The 18,955-nt window shown below is 43.7% G+C and overlaps 1 protein-coding gene across 7 annotated transcripts in view; it reads right to left on the reverse strand.

The window, feature by feature from the left end:
- Positions 1–369: 369 nt before the first annotated feature.
- Positions 370–18,955, reverse strand: part of ALDH18A1 (aldehyde dehydrogenase 18 family member A1) — a 49,685-nt gene continuing 31,099 nt past the window's right edge. For all 7 annotated transcript variants that reach the window (XM_038009349.2, XM_038009346.2, XM_038009343.2 and 4 more), the window contains 8 exons: positions 18,855–18,948; positions 14,345–14,565; positions 10,945–11,082; positions 8,439–8,634; positions 8,218–8,339; positions 5,703–5,889; positions 4,634–4,729; positions 370–1,385 (listed from right to left, as the gene is read on the reverse strand). In XM_038009349.2, coding sequence (XP_037865277.1) covers positions 1,204–1,385; positions 4,634–4,729; positions 5,703–5,889; positions 8,218–8,339; positions 8,439–8,634; positions 10,945–11,082; positions 14,345–14,565; positions 18,855–18,948 — 1,236 coding nt within the window. In that variant the 3' untranslated portion in view covers positions 370–1,203. The remainder of the gene's footprint in view (positions 1,386–4,633; positions 4,730–5,702; positions 5,890–8,217; positions 8,340–8,438; positions 8,635–10,944; positions 11,083–14,344; positions 14,566–18,854; positions 18,949–18,955) is intronic.

Consider the following 18,955-nt stretch of genomic DNA (forward strand, 5'->3'; position numbering starts at 1 on the left):
ATCCTGAGGCAACAAGACGGGCAGGGAGGAGCTGGGGGGATGCAGTGAACTAAGGATGTCAGCTGGGGCTATGTGCCACCGTGGGAGCTCGCTCAGGTCGGACCCCACCAACTTCAGACCCTCACCGCACTTTTAGTCTTCAAGCTCTTGGGGCTTAATCTCCTGTTTTCCTTTCTTCTCTCCCCGTCTGAGTCCCTCTGTGGGTTTTGCCTATGTTGCTTCCACCAACAAACACTGTTGAGGCAGATGTCTTGTCTCCCCAGACAGCTTTAAGAGAAGAGAACATGCCCGCAAGCAGGGCACAAGGGTCACAAGAGAGGAAAAAGAAGGGGGAATGACAAATAAGGGAAAAAACTTTAATCATGCACAGGCTTTTCATAAAAAACTTTATTTCTCAAAAAGGGGGGAAGAATCCAAAGTATTAAAATAATCCTCTAATTTTTGTTTTGGAGGAAAAGGGTAGGAGGACAAAATAATTCATACAAAAATTTCGAGCATCACTGCCGTAGATATTCCTCCAGCTCAGTGGGGAACATCCTGAAACTCGCACCTCCTGTCTGCAGCTCAGCTTCCAGCTGCATCACGGGGAACACAGCATCTCCTGGATGCAGGAAGCTGCAAGCATCTGGAATGCTTATTAATTTACCCCACAAATAAAAACAAAAGGTCAATCTTCCCAGTGGAAATGATTCCGTCTATTTTTGTGACTTTCTGATGAGAATGCTAAAAAGAAGAGTTGCCCCTCTTCTAAAATTCCAAATCTTTTTCCTTTTTGAAGATGACTATGTGTGAAAGAAATAAAATGTGAAAAGATTTGTTAAGGATGACTGGCTCTAGTACCAACTAAATGCCAAGGGGGGCTGTAACTCACTGAGGTAATACAAAGCAGCCATGGGTTTTCCTCGCCTTTTATATGGGGAAAATGCACCTTTCAATCCTAGAAGATAATTGGACTTGGCAAAGTCTCTATTGGTAGCAATTATTTTCTTACTTAAAAAAAAAAAAAAAAGGGTGAGCTGGGAGCCAGACTGCGCATATCAGCCAAGACTGCTATTGCCAAACGGAGCCCAGAAGCATCCAAGTACACTTTCCAACAGGCAGACCCTACCAGGAACTGGGAGACTAGAGTGGGCTCTCTCCTGAGATAAGACAAGTTTAACTGCAAAGACCTTTTGGAACATTCCTGGGTTTTCCTGGCTCTTTTCAGTTGGTGTTTCTCTGAGGAACAGGGAGGTTCTCATGAAGATACTTTAAACTTCCATGCTCTGAGAAATCTGAGACCACGTGGTCCTTCCCTCGCAGCAGCCACTTAGTAGTAAGCAGTCCCTCAAGTCCTACTGGTCCCCGGGCGTGGATTCTCGATGTACTGATTCCCACTTCAGCTCCTGTGAAAAAGCATGAATAAAAGATGTAGCTTTTCCCAGCCTCTGCTTCCTGTCCATGCTCCAGACCCACCCTGCTGTTTTCCCCTCACTTGGTACCCTCTCTTCCTGCTAACTCCTCACCCATCCTCCCCAGGACAGCTGAGTCACCCTGTTCCCGTAAACATGTCCTCCGATTACTATAAGTCATGATACACCCCTTCTCGTGAAACAGTGTGTGAATCCCTCTTCTGTGTTTTATCCCCAGTGCATTTTGACAATGCTATTAATACAAGTGCTGTCTCTGATATCAGTTTAGCATCTGAATTGCATACCATATTTTGACATTTGGGCATGTTTTGAGGGGTACGACAACTTTTACCAAAATGGTTTCACCTCCTCCTCAAATACTCTTTAAATCTTAGAAAGAAAGGGACATGTTCTTGGTATCCCATAGAAGTCTTAGCACAGGGGACTCATTAGACAGTTACTGAATACATCAAAGGGTTACTGTTCATTCACTTTCCTCTTGCTCCCAGCTCAGACCTAGGGAATGTCAGGGGTTTTCCTGGGCCTGGCTTGGTGTTCTGCACTGTATACAGTGGAGGCAGGGTTCCCTCATTATCACTTTACTGAGCATGTACTATGTACTAGGCACTGTGTTGAGCCCTGGGGATAAAATGGTGAATAACAGATACAAGGCCCTATTTTCGCAGAGCTGATATTATAGTGGGCGAGGCAGCCAAGGGACAGGTGAGTAAATAGTCTCCTGTGGTGCTCAAGTGCAGCGATGGGTGCTTTGACAGAGGCTGTGTGGTGGAGCTGGGGACATGCTGGGAAAGGTGGTCAGGGAAAGCCTCCCTAAGGAAGTGCCTTTTGGTTGAGACCTGAACAGTGAGAAGGAGCTGGCTGGAGAAAACCAGACAGAGGTGCTGTAGGCAGAGAGAAGAGCAAGTAGGAGACGCAGCGGGGGTGGGATGTGCTTGGGGTAGTGGTTGGCAAGGAGAGTGAAACCAGCAGGATTCAGATTCTGGTTCAATAGCATAGAGACCACATGACTTTGCACACACTACCTAACTTCATGCCACAGTTTCTTCATCTGGAAAAAGAATTAATTTTGTAGAATGAAGTGAGAGCATGTTTGTGACACATTTAGCACAGTGCTGGGAATGCAGTAAATGCTCAAATCTTTATTGTCATTAATGCATTTCACAAGGAATTTAACTCAACCAGCTTTCACTCTGAGTTGGTGTTGGAAGGACAATGGAATGGTCTTTCGTTCTTTCCTCATCCTGGATTTTCATTTGAATGCTGGGTGCCCCAGCCCTTAAAAATATATTGCTATTTCTTTTTCAAGTACATGGAGTATAAAGATCAGTGCAAGTGATGTGATAATTACATCAAAATCCCAACATAAAAGAAATGGGGAACTAAAAATAAATAGTATAATGACTAAGAATAAGTGAGTTAAATTCCCTTTTATAATCTTTAACAATTTGGTGAGAACTATTTCTCCAGGCAGATCATCTACTCAAAAAGTTCAGAAGGATTAAAATGTGTGTCTTTCTGTTTTGTTTTGTTTTGTTATAGAGATAGGGCCTCACTCTTTCCCAGGCTGGAGTACAGTGGTACCATCTTAGCTTACTGCAGCCTCGAACTCCTGGGCTCAAGGGATCCCCTCTTGCCTCAGCCTCCTGAGTAACTGGGACTACAGGCTCATGCCACCACACCTGGATAATTTTTTCATCTCTGTAGAGAGGAGGTCTTGCTGCGTTGCCCAGGCTGGTCTTGAACTCCCTAACTCATGAGATCCTCCTGCCTCAGCCTCTCAAAGTGCTGAGATTATACGTGTGAGCCACTGCACATGGCCTAAAATGTTTTGAGTGGTTGAAATAATTCTCAAATATTCAGAAAACGTGTCATAAATGTATTACTGGAGGTTTTCTTTCTTTCTTTTTTTTTTTTGGAGATGGAGTTTAGCTCTTGTTGCCCAGGTTGGAGTGCAATGGTGCGATCTCGGCTCATTGCAACCTCGGCTTCCCAGGTTCAAGCGATTCTCCTGCCTCAGCCTCTCGAGTAGCTGGGATTACAGGCAAGCACCACCATACTCAGCTAATTCTGTATTTTTAGTAGAGATGGGGTTTCTCTATGTTGGTCACGCTGATCTCGAACTCCCACCTCAGGTGATCCACCCGCCTTGGCCTCCCAAAGTGCTGGAATTACAGGTGTGAGCCACTGTGCCTGTTCTGGAGTTTTATATACTGGTACCCCTGAAAACCAGAGTTTGTCCAAATAACCCCAACACGACAGAGGGCTGGAGATTTTATACCTAATGGAAGGGGATAGAAATGTCCTTCTGAAGCTTTTTATTTCAAAGTCTGCTGTAGAAGGTAACCTTGTATTTCCGGCTGGCCTGTTTGTTTTGATCCTGGTACTTAGGCCCACGGTACCCTCTTTTGTCCTACCATTGTGGGGTTTCCTATCTCTGAGGCAACCTGGCTGTGGGTGAAATAAGTCTGTAAAAGGAGTGCTCTCAAGGGATGCAGCATGTACCTCTGGCACAGCCTGTGCAAAAAGGCAGGCTGTGGTCTGCCCATGCTGCAGTGGGAGAACCCAGGCTTTGGACTTGCACAAGTTTGGGTCTGAATGCCAGCTGTGAGACTTTGGGCAAGTTACTACACTTCTCTGAATCTCATTCTCTCTCTGTGAAAAATGAAAAAAAGTACCTGCCTTATTAGCATGTGAAATGCTTAGAAGATAGGCCTTCCACCAACTCATGGGAGGTTTCATTAATTATTCTCCCTGATAATCCTACCTTGCCAGAAGTCTGGTTTTTTTTTTGTTTGTTTTGTTTTTGTTTTTGAGATGGTGTCTCACTCTGTCCCCCAGGCTGGAGTGCAGTGGTGCAATCTCGGGCTCACTGCAACCTCTGCCTCCCGGGTTCAAGCAATTCTGCCTCAGCCTCCTGAGTAGCTGGGATTATAGGCATCTGCCACCACGCCTGGCTAATTTTTTGTATTTTTAGTAGAGACAGGGTTTCACCATGTTGGCCAGGCTGATCTCGAACTCCTGAACTCAGGTGATCCACCCACCTCGGCCTCCCAAAGTGCTGGGATTACAGGCGGGAGCCACCATGCCCAGCCTCTCTCTCTCTCTTATCTTGACCAAGCATGTGACAGTCAAGGGGAGGTGTCTTCCCCACCTCAACATACCCCTGGACCACACAGTGCTTCATAAGGAACTTCCTTCTCCCCAACCAGAGTCTTTCTTACCCAGTCCAAAGCGGTAACCATCAGAAAAGCGAGTGCTGGCATTCCAGAACACACAGGCACTGTCGACGTGCTGCAGGAAGAACTCTGCTGTGTTTTCTGCAGGGTAAAGAAAGAGAAACCAAGTCACGATGATACCCAGAAAACATCCCCGTTTCCAGCCATTCATTGGTGACAGATCAGGGCAGGGTCTGGGTCCCCACTGGGCCTCCCCATGTGTTCTCACATATTAAATATTCAGGCTTGTGAAAAATCTCAACAGGAAGAAGACAAATCAGCTTCATCAATCACAGTGTTGTGGAAAGACTGGGTTGGAATCCAGATCTCCCATGCAGGTGACCTGCCGAAACTTCCAACTTATGGGCTCCAGAGCCAGAATGCCTAGGCCTGAACTCCAGCTGTACACCCACTAGCTTTGTGACCTTCTGCAGGTGTATAAAACTGTGTCTGGGCGAAAAGGGACTTCCATTACCTAGCTGATAGGGTTGTAGAGAGGATGAAATGAGTTAGCACCTGGGGAGTACTCATCCTAGTGCCTAGCACACAGTGAGTGCTTGGTAAATGCTGGCTGTTAATATGGGTAGCACTGCTCTGGTGTCCCAATTAACTGACTGTAAATTCCTCGAGGAGGCCCTACTGGCATCCTCCACCACTGAGGCTCCAGTATCTGACACCCAGGAGTGTCCCTGCATACATATTTGTGGAATAAATGAATGAATGAATGTGCAGAGTTGGTTCTGCCCTTAACCCCCTGGGCCTTGGTTTCCTCAGCTGTAAAATGGGTTTATTTTAACTACTTTGTAAGATTTGTTGCATACATTAAATGATAACGCCGCTGACAGGGTTAGTCATCTTCAAAGCAGAGCTAATCATCCCTGCCCCGCCTCCTCCAGCTGTGACAATACAATAAAGTCATATGAAAGCACTCATCAAAGTACCAAATGCAACCACTACTAAGCATTACCATAAGCCTACTCAAATGATGTTTTTCTGCAGGCCAAGAGGGGCTAAGAGGAGCAGGATCAGAAAGCAGCAAAGGCAGACACTATGCGGGAAGCATCTGGACACTGACCGTTCTCTGTGACGATGACATCCGTGTGGGAGCTGCCGTACTTGTGGATGTGGTCAATGGCATCCTGAACGTTGTCCACTACTTCAATGCATAATTCCAGGTCCCCATACTCAGTTCGGAGTGACTTCACTTCGGAGGGGCTGAAGGTCAGATAGGAGGCAAATTTGGGGCCTGCGTGAATTTTTACCTGGAACAGAGGAAGTCCAGGGGCAACAACATAAAAACAACTGAAATAAGCAAGCTCTAGGATAGAACAGAAAGGTGAGCCTGTAAAACCACAGCCCAAAATGGCTCCTGTGGCCTCGACAACAGAACTAGTCCTACCTTCCTCCCTCCAGCATGATCTGACCGGCCACTTGCAAGCAAAGGGCCCTCAAGGCAGTTGGAACAGGGATTGAAGCAGGAAGCCTTTGAACGTTAAGGATGTGCAAGGTGGGCCGCGCACGGTGGCTCACGCCTGTAATCCCAGCACTTTGGGAGGCTGAGATGGGTGGATAACTTGAGGTCAGGAGTTCGAAACCAGCCTGACCAACATGGCGAAACCCCCTCTTTACTAAAAAATTAGCTGGGTATGGTGGCAGGCAATCTCAGCTACTTGGGAGGCTGAGGCAGAACTGCTTGAACCTCAGAGGCAGAGATTGCAGTGAGCCGAGATCGTGCCACTGCACTCCAGCCTGGGTGACAGAGCAAGACTCCGTCTCAAAAAAAAAAAAAAAAAAAAAAAAAAAGAATAAAAAAGAATGTGCAAGGCATTCAGTGGGTTATCAACATAAGGCCTTGACTTCTGGTATTTTACTAAAACGAATACTTAACAATAAAGATCCCAGTCCCTACATATGGTACCCAGGCACTGGACTCGCATGGAAAGAGGGAGGTGCCACATATACATTCCTACTCCCTGTACCCTGGCAAAGTCCCAGGTTTGCTTTAGAGGTAAGCAGTACTTGGTTAGGTACCTGGTTAGGTACCTAGTACTTGGTTTCAGCACCTCAAACTCTGGCTACTCATTTGATTTACAACTGTGTCACTCTGGCCCCACCTCTAGGTTCAGCTCAGCCCTAGGCTCTGGTTCTAATCCTGCTTCTGGTTGGAGGAATTTAAGTATTTCGAGGCTGGTCACTGAGGGCCCCAATCACAAGCTGGATCCCACTTAAGCCTTGTTCTCTGAGACATCCCCAGGACAGGCTTCATGCCTTGATTCTTTGGGACCAAGCTTTTGCCTTGGCTCAAGTTATGAGTGGTGTCTGCCCTATCCTCATGAGTCCCAAGGCCCTGCCATTGTTTCCTATCTGGGATCTCACTTCCTCTGTGTTCCTTGGAGACTGGAATCCCACCCCTGTGCAAGCCATCCTTCTGGCTTTACTTTCTGCCATCCAATAGTGCTGGATGAAGTACACACAGTGACTCATTTTGATTTGGAATTTCAAGGCCATTCTCATTTTAATGACTGAGGATAACACTGGTGTGTTCAAATTAGGTCTGGGGGCAGGGTTTAGTCCTGGCTAAAGGAGAGCTTTCCTCCTGTCTAATCCAGTTCACTGTGGTGCTTGGCAAACACAGGTGCCCAACCAACAGGCTTCCTTACCAAAGTAAAGTAAGGCCCCCGAACATGAATGATCATGTGATCTAACTTCCTTGTAATCTGTGGAGTACAGTTTCATTTTCAAAACAATTCTTTCCAGTTCTCACCGGGACCATGCCACATTTATAAGCTAACTGGAGCCTTCCTTTCCAGTCAAAGGATGGAAGGGAAGAGACACATGCTCAGAGTCAAAGCAACCAAGGCCAATAAGCACATTCTCTACTGCCATGCTGTTTTATATAATTCTGAAAGTGTACTGTGACATGAGAAATTAAAGCTTAAAATGCATCCATGCAGAGAGTTTAACAAATTGTCCATTTTTGCCTTGAGGGCATCTATTATATTTTCTTGCAGGCATGAATTTAGGACACAGCACAACTTTATATTTGAAATTAATTGGCTTTTGGTTTGTTTACAACCTTAACAACATGGTAAAACATAATCCAGGGAGACATTCTACAAATTACTGAATCCCAAATATCACTGCATTAAGTATATTAATATTGGTAACCAAAGACACTGGGGGCAAGTAGTGAATGTATGTAAGTTTTTGGTTTGAAACATTTCTGCACCATCTTTTCAAATCAAATTCAAAAAATAATATATGTTTGGGAACACCCTGATATGTGAATAAAAGGTTGCCAGAAACAGTTCAGTCAGCGTAGTGCCATGTGGTCTGTCTTACCTTTGAACCCTCTTTAGCACACAACACATTCCACTTTGTAATAAAGTTATTTGTGTATTGCTTTGGTTCAACTACTAGAGGGCGGGGGTTGTGTTTTACTCACCTCTGTACTTAGCATGGAACTTTGTACATAGGAGATATTAAAAAATATTGTTTCTTAAACTGCCTTATGTGGTATGGCTATGCCTGGTTTAATTCCGCAGCCTTCTAAGACAGGAAGTAATGTACTAGTCCTGTGGAACTCTTACCTGTTCCACTCTCAGCATATCAATGATCTGGTCAAATAATGGTGTCCTGAGCAGATCCCGGTGGATTAACAAAGTCTCCAAAGCATTACAGGCAGCTGGATATTCACATTTAGAGTCTCTGACTGAAAGATGAGCAAAGAATTGTTTCCACTAATATGATCCAGAGCTGCAGAGGACGTAATATTTTCCCCTTGTGAAAGAGGAGACCCCATCCAGCTCACCTAGCCTAGTGACCTTATCGACACTGGCCTCGGAATCCACATACATGTGACAGATCCCTTCGCTGTGCCCCATCACTGGAATCCCCTTAGCAGCTTTCTGGATGTCTCTGACCAGCTGGGAAGAGCCACGTGGAATGATGAGATCTATCATTTTGTCTAGGCGACAAAGATCTTCAACTTCTTCTCTGGTATTCACCTTTAGAAGGAAAGAAGAAAATGATAAAGATGACATCTTCTGACCACACAAAATATGAAAATAGCAGCTTCTCTTTTACAGATAAACATCTGTACATTCTGAGAACTAAGTGAGACACTGTGAAACTTCTTCTAAAAACAAAATTAAGCTATCGATCATGGGAACCAAAAAGTTGTCCAGCAAATGCTTATCAAACACTATATATTCGGTGCTGTGCTCCGCATCACGGATCACGCAGGACACAGGGCATGCCCTCGAAGAGCTCAGCATCAAGTAGCGAAGGCAGCACTAGGGTACTGCTAGTCATAATATTGGGCAGACAATTTTTAAAATGCCAGAAGGAGCACAAAGGGTATCTATGGAGGTTAAATGCAGTACACTACTTCAGGCCATGAAGATCACAAAAGGGAGTGACTGCTCTGTTGGTTTTCTATTCACAGCATTGAGGAAATGTTGGGTTGGTCTTGCTAGGGAGTCATGGTTCTCATGACTTCTGATGACAACTTCTACCCTGGGATGTGGACTGGAATGACTTAACGAGCCTGTGTGAGGATACTGACATTATGGGCATTTTGTTTTCTCTTGATTTTTAATTTTTCTCCATATGGTCATATTACTTTTACAACAAATATATATATGTACCAGAATGTTCACAGCAACTTTATTCCACACAGCCCAAAACCGGAAACAACCTAAATATTCATCAACAGAAGAAAAGATGAACTGTAGTACATGCAGGTAAACGGAACACTACATGGCGATTAAATGAGAAAACTACTGCTAGATGCAACAATGGGAATGAATGCCACAGACATAACGAAGGAATGACAGGCAACATAAACGTGTGTTTTGTTTGATCTCATTTATATAAAGTTCAAGAATGGGCAAAAGGCCGGGCGTGGTGGCACATTCCAAGCACTTTGGGAGGCTGAGGCAGGCAGACTGCCTGAGCTCAGGAGTTCGAGACCAGCCTGGGCAACATGGTGAAACTCTGTCTCTACAAAAAACAAAAAAACCTCAAAAATTAGCCAGGTCTGGAGGCACACACTTGTAGTCCCAACTACTAGGAAAGGTGAGGTGGGTGGACTGCTGGAGCCTGGGAGGCTGAGGCTGCAGTGAGCCAAGAGCTGAGATTGTACCACTGCACTCCAGTCTGGGCAACAGAGCAAGACCATGTCTCAAAAGAGAAAGGCAAAAGTAATTTAATGTGACAGAAGTCAAAAAAGTAGTTTGTGGGGAAGGGGGCTACATATTGACTGGGAAGGGCACAGGGGGCCCTCTAGGATGTTGGACTGTTCTGTATCTTGATATGGCTGGTGGTTATATATGTGTGTGTGTGAACAGTCACAGAGCTGTTCACAGGATCTGTATACTTTATGTATGTTACACATCAATAGGAAGAAAAGGAGGGAGGGCACCTGTGTAAGCTAGGATGTGGTAAAGCTGGGATTTGAATCCCTAAAATCTATGCTCTTTCCAACCACCATGTTGGCATAAGAAAAAAACCAGATTGTGGTCACTGAGTGTGTAATGAGCAGGCTTGTAGACATTCTCCCAGTAGCCAACAGAATCCTGGAATGTCGGAGCAAATGAGCCACAAAAAAAAAAAAAAAAAGGATCTGGAGTCAGCCTAGGTCCAAATCTAAACTCTTATCACACACCGTGTGACTCTTGGGGAATTACTTTACCTCTGAATCTGTTTTTCCCAATGTAGAAAATGAGTCTAATAATTAATGATATTTTCCTCATGGGACTGTTGTGACGAGCAAATGAATTAATGGATAAAATGAGCCTTGCACATAGTAGGTACTCAACAAGTAGTAGCTATTATTATCAAACTTCATTTGACAGTTGAAGAGAATGAGAAATGGTCAGTTAAAGTAATGCCCTTAAATAATAATAGCGATAACAGCATGATCTGATACTCAACACGCTGCATGACAGTTTTTGACAAACTTTTGTAAAGTTTCTCATCTGACTTACCCTAGACCACTCTGCCAATGACAGGAACATAGGCCTCACACTCTAGGTCTGGTACTCCTGCTGCCTTGTGACCCAAAAAATGAAGGTCTAATTGACATCCTTGTAAATAAATAGTGCCAAGATGCAGCTATAAGGCAGGGGCCTTTCTAAGTCACTGAGGACCCATCTGGCTCTGTAGAATGGCCTAAAGTCTGTGGGCTCACAGGCCTGTTGGAGTGTCAAGTCTGCCTGTAGTCTTGGCTCTGTGTGGCCTAAGTTTTGCTTTAAATTCCCAAACACCTGACCTGGCCCCTCTGGGCCTGACTTGGTGCATTCCCAGGGACCTACCAGCTGCACGGCCTCCTTGACTCCATGGATTGAGAGGGCCTCCTGGGTCAGAAGGTGGAGAATCCGGTTGCTGTGTGCAGCCTCCTTCCCTCCTTTGAGTAACAAGCCGTTACCACTTGCGATAGCCAAAGCTGCCACCTGCAGATCAAAGGGAGAGCAGTGGATCAAAGGGGACAAACAGTAATAGCAACAGTGATGTTAGCATTCATAAGCACTCTTTCTGTGTGCTAAGTCATCACTGGGGCATTTCTGCAAGACAGGTATGTGGCCAGAGAGGTAGTGAGCCAGCATCGGCCAGGGATTGATGACAGGCCTCAGTGGTATGGGAGCCCCTTGGTGAACACACTGGTGTAAGGGGATGTCAGAGAGTACCCTTCACAGAGCATTCCAGATTCCACAGTCACCTATGTCTTATAGTAAAGAGGTGCTAGTTTTTTGTTTTTAAAATAGAATTTCCCTTTGAGACTTCGGGGCTAGTACAAAGAAAAAGCTGGTATCCTATAGGACAGTCCAGTGGGGGAAATGCTCCCAGAATTCAGGGAGGGAGTTTAGGGTAATAAAGTGGGGTCACTCTCTAACGACACCTTGTATTTCCCAGCACAGCTGCTTGGCAAGAACTTTAACATATTCTTTCTCAACAGGAGGCTGTGATATGTCAACTTGCTTAAAGGGGGTTGCATTCTTTTCTTTTTTTGAGATGGAATCTCGCCCTGTTGCCAGGCTGGAATGCAGTGACGTGATCTTGACTCACTGCAACCTCTGCCTCCTGGGTTCAAGTGATTCTCCTGTTTCACCCTCCTGAGTAGCTGGGATTACAGGTCCCACCACACCCAGCTAATTTTTGTATTTTGTAGTAGAGACAAGGTTTCATCATGTTGGCCAGGATGGTCTCAATCTCTTGACCTCATGATCCACCTGCCTTGGCCTCCCAAAGTGCTGGGATTACAGGTATGAGCCACCATGCCTGGCCGAGGGTTGTATTCTAATTTTCATTAACTACTGAAAGTTCTTTTTCCTAACAGACGTACCTATAGGAAGCCATCAATGACGCTGACAATAAAGGTGTCCTTTTCACACGGGTCAAGCCAGTTATACATAAATGACAGCAGCAGGCTATCAGAGACTTGTGGTCAGAGAACAAAGTGAACCACAGGCTAAGATATTTGGAAATTTGCTCCTGCACTGTGGTATGGTAGGTTGATTTGGGCTACAGTCCCAGCTGCACCTTACAAGTGTGACAGGAATCTTACCTTCTATGAAGTTCAATTTCTCCAGCTCTAAAATGGACATATGAACAACTACTTTAGGATACTGGAGGAATCAAGAACATATATTACCTCAAGAATAACCTGAGAATAAAGTCTCAAAACTTATCTTTTTTTTTTGGTTAAAAGACCTTCACACACACACAACTGTCTTTGGGAAGCTTATCTCCAGTATTGAAAATATATCCTTCAGGATACAAAATCAATGTGCAAAAATCACAAGCATTCCTATACACCAATAACAGACAAACAGCCAAATCATGAGTGAACTCCCATTCACAATTGCTATAAAAAGAATAAAATACCTAGGAATCCAACTTACAAGGGATATGAAGGACCTCTTCAAGGAGAACTACAAACCACTGCTCAATGAAATAAAAGAGGACACAAACAAATAGAAGAACATTCCATGTGCATGGATAGGAAGAATCAATATCGTGAAAATGGCCATACTGCCCAAGGTAATTTATAGATTCAATGCCATCCCCATCAAGCTACCAATAACTTTCTTCACAGAATTGGAAAAAACTACTTTAAAGTTCATATGGGACCAAAAAAAAGCCTGCATTGCCAAGACAATCCTAAGTAAAAAGAACAAAGCCGGAGGCATCACGCTACCTGACTTCAAACTATACTACAAGGCTACAATAACCAAAACAGCATGGTACTGGTACCAAAACAGAGATATAGACCAATGGAACAGAAGAGAGGCCTCAGAAATAACACCACACATCTGCAACAATCTGATCTTTGACAAACCTGACAAAAACAAGAAATGGGGAAAGGATTCCCTATTTTATAAATGGTGCTGGGAAAACTGGCTAGCCATAAGTAGAAAGCTGAAACTGGATCCCTTCCTTACACCTCATACAAAAATTAATTCAAGATGGATTAAAGATTTAAATGTTAGACCTAAAACCATAAAAACCCTAGAAGAAAACCTAGGCAATACCATCCAGGACATAGGCATGGGCAAGGAATTCATGACTAAAACACCAAAAGCAATGACAACAAAAGCCAAAATAGGCAAACAGGATTTAATTAAAATAAAGAGCTTTTACACAGCAAAAGAAACTACCATCAGAGTGAACAGGCAACCTACAGAATGGGAGAAAATTTTTGCAATCTACCCATTTGACAAAGGGCGAATATCCAGAATCTACAAAGAATTTAAACAAATTTACAAGAAAAAAACACCCCCATCAAAAAGTGGGCAAAGGATATGGACACTTCTCAGAAGAAGACATTTATGCGGCCAACAGACACATGAAAAAATGCTCATCATCACTGGTCATCGGAGAAATACAAATCAAAACCACAATGAGATACCATCTCATGCCTATTAGAATGGCAGTCATTAAAAAGTCAGGAAACAATAGATGCTGGAGAGGATGTGGAGAAATAGGAACGCTTTTACACTGTTGGTGGGGGTGTAAATTAGTTCAACCATTGTGGAAGACAGTGTGGCGATTCCTCAAGGATCTAGAACTAGAAATACCATTTGACCCAGTGATCCCATTACTGGGTATATAGCCAAAGGATTATAAATCATGCTACTATAAAGAGACATGAACATGTCTGTTTACTGCGGCACTATTCACAATAGCAAAGACTTGGAACCAATCCAAATGTCCATCAATGATAGACTGGATTAAGAAAATGTGGCACATATACACCATTCAATACTATGCAGCCATAAAAAAGGATGAGTTCATGTCCTTTGCAGGGACATGGATGAAGCTGGAAACCATCATTCTCAGCAAACTATCACAAGGACAGAAAACCAAACAACGCACATTCTCACTCATAGGTGGGAAATGAACAATGAGAACACTTGGACACAGGGCGGGAAACATCACACCCTGGGGCCTGTCAGGGGGTGGGGGACTGGGGGAGGGATAGCATTAGGAGAAATAACTAATGTACATGATGAGTTGATGGGTGTAGCAAAGCAATATGGCACATGTATACCTATATAACAAACCTGCACGTTGTGCACATGTGCCCTAGAACTTAAAGTATAATAAAAAAATATATATATACACACACACACACACAGACATATATATTCTTCCTCCAGTATCTGCACCAGCCCCCAGTGGCAGGGTATTTATTCACCTGGGGTATATACACACCTGGGGTAGGCAGTCAGGACGAGATTCAAAGATCACCAGCAGAACTCCAATTGGGACAGTCACTTGTTCCAGTTCCAGGTTTTTGGCGATTCGGGTGCGGCGCAAAACACGTCCCACGCTGTCCTGGGAGGAGGCTGCGATCTGCCGCAGACCGATGGCCAGGCTGTTCAATTTGGATGTGGAGAGGCTTAAACGTTTCAGCAGAGGAGCTGCAAGTCTCCCTGAAAAGCCATTAAGAGGATATGATGAAGTAGCAGACCTGGCAGGCTGCAGCTACCAACTGATGCGTCTTTTTTTTTTTTTTGAGACAGGGTCTTACTCTGACGCCCAGGCTGGAGTGCAGGGGCATGATCTAGGCCCAATGCAACCTCCGCCTCCTGGGTTCAAGCAATTCTCCCACCTCAGCCTCCTTAGTATCTGGGACTACAGGCATGTGCCACCAGGTCTGGCTCATTTTTGTAGAGATGGGGTTTCACCAGGTTGGCCGAGCTGATCTTGAACTCCACACCTCAAGTGATCTGCCCGCCTCGACCTCCCAAAGTGCTGGGATTACAAGTGCAAGCCACCGTGCCTGGCCCAACTGATGTGTCTTGATGTTTTACTGAACATGTGGGACTGCATTAGGAACAGACTCAGGAAGACAATGACATACCACTTAGACTGTCTTTCTTAGGCGTCCATTTGGCAGTACATAGCATCATGTAAAGCTGTGTACCCTGATACCCTTTGTCCCAGCAATTTCAGTTCCAGAAATTTATCATTTGTATGAACAGGCAGGTATATAATGAGGATACTTACCACAACATTGTTGTAATACTGAGAAATTGAATTCTACCTAAATATTCAGACAATGGTTTATAATTCAGTTATTATAAAGACTATACCTAGGTTCACTGACATGGAAAGCTATCTAGGATATAGTCTACGAAAAAAGCAAACTATACAACAGCATGTACGATATGATCCTATTTATCAAACACTGCACATATATGTGTGCACAGGAAGAAATCTGGAATGCATCCAGAAAAGTAATAATCTATCTTTCTATATTATTTTATTTCTTTATAATGAGTGAATTATTTTTATAATCAGAACCAACAAAGATGTTTTCTTCTAAAATAAAATGTTAAATATTTTGGGAAGGAGAACAGAATTTTAAAAAAGAATTTTTTTGCTTTTTTTCTTTTACAGACAGGGTCTCAGTGTGTCACTGAGGCTAGAGTGCAGTGGTACAATCATAGCTTATTGCAGCCTTGAACTCCTGGGCTCAAGTGATCCTCCTGCTTCAGTCTCCAGAGTAGCTAAGACTACAGGCATGTATCACCATGGCTGGCTAATTTTAAAACATGTATTTTTTTTTTTTTTTTTTTGAGGAGTCTCGCTCTGTTGCCCAGGCTAGAGTGTAGTGGCACAATCTCGGCTCACTGGAACCTCTGCCTTCCAGGTTCAAGCAATTCTCCTGCCTCAGCCTCCCATGTAGCTGGGACCACAGGTGTGTGCCACCATGCCCGGTTAATTTTTGTATTATTAGTAGAGATGGGGTTTCACCATGTTGACCAGGCTGGTCTTGAACTCCTGACCTCGTGATTCACCCGCCTCGGCTTCCCAAAGTGTTGGGATTACAGGCATGAGCCACCATGCCTGGCCAATTTTAAAACATATTTTGTAGAGATAGGGGTCTCACTATGTTGCCCAGGTTTGTCTCGAACTCCTGGGCTAAAGTGATCCTTCTGTCTCCACTTCCCAAAGTGCTGGGATTACAAGTATGAGCGACCACACTTGGCCGAAAAAAAAATAGAATTATGGCAAGCTCATAGGTAGAATTTTATTTTTTTATTTTTTTGAGTCTCGCTCTGTTGCCCAGGCTGGAGTGCAGTGGCGCTATCTCAGCTCACTGCAAGCTCCGCCTCCCAGGTTCAAGTCATTCTCCTGCCTCACCCTCCCAAGTAGCTGGGACTACAAGCTCCTGCTACTATGCCCAGCTAATTTTTTATATTTTTAGTAGAGACAGGGTTTCACTGTGTTAGCCAGGATGGTCTTGATCTCCTGAAGATCCACCCACCTCGGCCTTTCCCAAAGTGCTGGGATTACAGGCATGAGCCACTGCGCCCGGCCCAGAATTTTCTTTAAAAACAGTAGTATACACGGTGTGATTCCCTCTCTCCACGCACAAACATGTTTGTACATATTCATATATATACATGCATATACTCAGGAAAACCATTTGAAATCATATATCACAAATCATTACTGTGGTCAATGTTGAGATTACAAAAATTTTCCCTTTCCTTTTTTTACAGTCACAGCCACCAAGATAAAATAACAAAAACATTTCTGCCTTGGGGGGAAGCAACTGACCTTATATTAAGAAAAAAAAATTAAACCATCTTTCTACCAACCAATTATACAAATTAATTAATTTTCTTTACTTTTCCCCACATGCTAAAAAAAAGTTTTAATTATAGTGTATGTTAAATGTTACATCCTAGCTTTTCACCTCACAACCCAAGTACATTTTCCATGTTGCAAAAATTATCTTAATTACTACTAAATATTCCATTAATTTGATACAGCTGAACACACTTAACCACACCTATGTTATTAAATGCTCAGCTTGTTTCCAGTTTTTCAGTGTGATAAATCCTGCTCTAAAAATCTTTAGATAAAGAGCTATTTTCTTTTCTTTTTTTTTTTTTTTTTTTTGAGATGGTGTCTTGCTCTGCTGCTCAGGCTGGAGGGCAGTAGCGTGATAGCTCACTGTAACCACTGCCTCCTAGGTTCAAGCGATTCTCCTGCCTCAGCCGCCCGAGTAGCTGGGATTACAAATTTGAGCCATCATGGCCGGCATTTTTTTTTTTTTTTTTTGAGATGGAGTTTTGCTCTTGGTGCCCAGGCTGGAGTGCAATGGTGCCACCTCGACTCACGGCAACCTCCGCCTCCCGGGTTCAAGCGATTCTCTTGCCTCAGCCTCCTGGGTAGCTAGGATTACAGGCATGCACCACCATGCCCAGCTAATTTTGTATTTTTAGTAGAGATGAGGTTTCTCCATGTTGGTCAGGCTGGTCTTAAGCTCCCGACCTCAGGTGATGCGCCCACCTCGGCCTCCCAAAGTGTTGGGATTACAGACGTAAGCCACTGCACCCAGCCGTAAGTTTTGTATTTTTATAGAAATGAGGTTTCACCATGTTGGCCAGGCTGGTCTCGATCTCATGACCTCAGATGATCCACCCATCCTGGCCTCTCAAAGTGCTGGGATTACTGGCGTGAGCCACCGCACCTGGCCTAAAGACCTATTTTCTTTAGAAATAGTTTTTGAGGATAAATTCCCTGAACTGGGATTGCTAAGCCACGCACACGTATACCCAAGGCTTTGTTCTCAACCCACTGTGTGTCCTTATGCATGTTCAGAGACGTACAGCTGGGATCAGGAGTCAAAGTTCTGCCAACAACAAGCTGTGGAACCTCGGGCAACAACAGCTTTACTCTCTGTGGGTCTTAATTCTTTTACTTTAAATTAATGAGTGGATAGTATCAAATATTTCTTCCAGTTCTGAAAATCTATTGTATGTTTTGTAATACTATAAAAATGAGATGTAAATTCTAGAGGAGGTTCTAAAACAATGGTTCAAAAATGTTTTAAGGAACGAAAGTAATGTTGTTGAACCTTGCAAAATTTCCTTGAAACAAACACCATTAATATAGATGTTCAAGATAATGCAGAGGAAATTCAAAACCCCATAAAATCAATCCCTCTTATTTTAAGGTGGAAAGGACAGAATTGAGAAAAAGAAGAGAAAGAGTCAGGGCCCTGACACGCTACATCTCTAGGTGTTCACAATGTGAGTTTAACATCTTACTTTACCATTAGCACCTCAAGGGTATTTCTGGATGGCACCTGGTGCTAACTTAGGGAAGACAAAAGACTGGTTAATTAAGAAACAAGCTATCTTTCTTCACAGGCTGCACAAACTATTTCTACAACTCTTTCACATGTACAGTCCATCGTTGTTTAAATCCTGGTCCATCACTGACCATATGGCTTTGGGCAAGTGACGCTTCTCTGAGCTTCAGTTTCCTTCTCTGTCAAATGGGGATAATAAGTAGCAGCTATCTCAGAGGCACTATGTTATGAAGATTAAATGACATCCTGACTGTAGAGCCCTTAGCACAGTGCCTGTCAATACAGAAAGACCTCAATAAATGTTAGCTATTAGCTGAATGTCTTAAGTAGTGGTGTTCTCAATCTTGTTCTTTTTTGTCCTGACTGCCATAGTAGCCACAACTTGTGACCTGCGGGGAATGAAAAAAGTTCCTTTGGGGATTGTACTAAAGTATCTGGGGAAGAAGAATACCGATCACCCACCTACCCACAATGGAAATGATATATAATGCACAATTTCTTTTATAACAATCCTTATCTTTATGCGGACATAAGAATTACTAGTAATATCAAAAATCAAAATAACCCACACCCCTCCATAACATTGACTCTAAATTGTCTGGTCTTTACCCTCTGCCTCCTCCAAGTCTTTTTTGTTGGCTAACAGGATCTCGTCACGCTGGTCCGTCAACAGATCAGCCAGATGATGGATAATTTCTGCTCTCTAGAAA

Source organism: Chlorocebus sabaeus, chromosome 9 (genome assembly GCF_047675955.1).
Source record: "Chlorocebus sabaeus isolate Y175 chromosome 9, mChlSab1.0.hap1, whole genome shotgun sequence".
Lineage (NCBI taxonomy): Eukaryota > Metazoa > Chordata > Mammalia > Primates > Cercopithecidae > Chlorocebus > Chlorocebus sabaeus.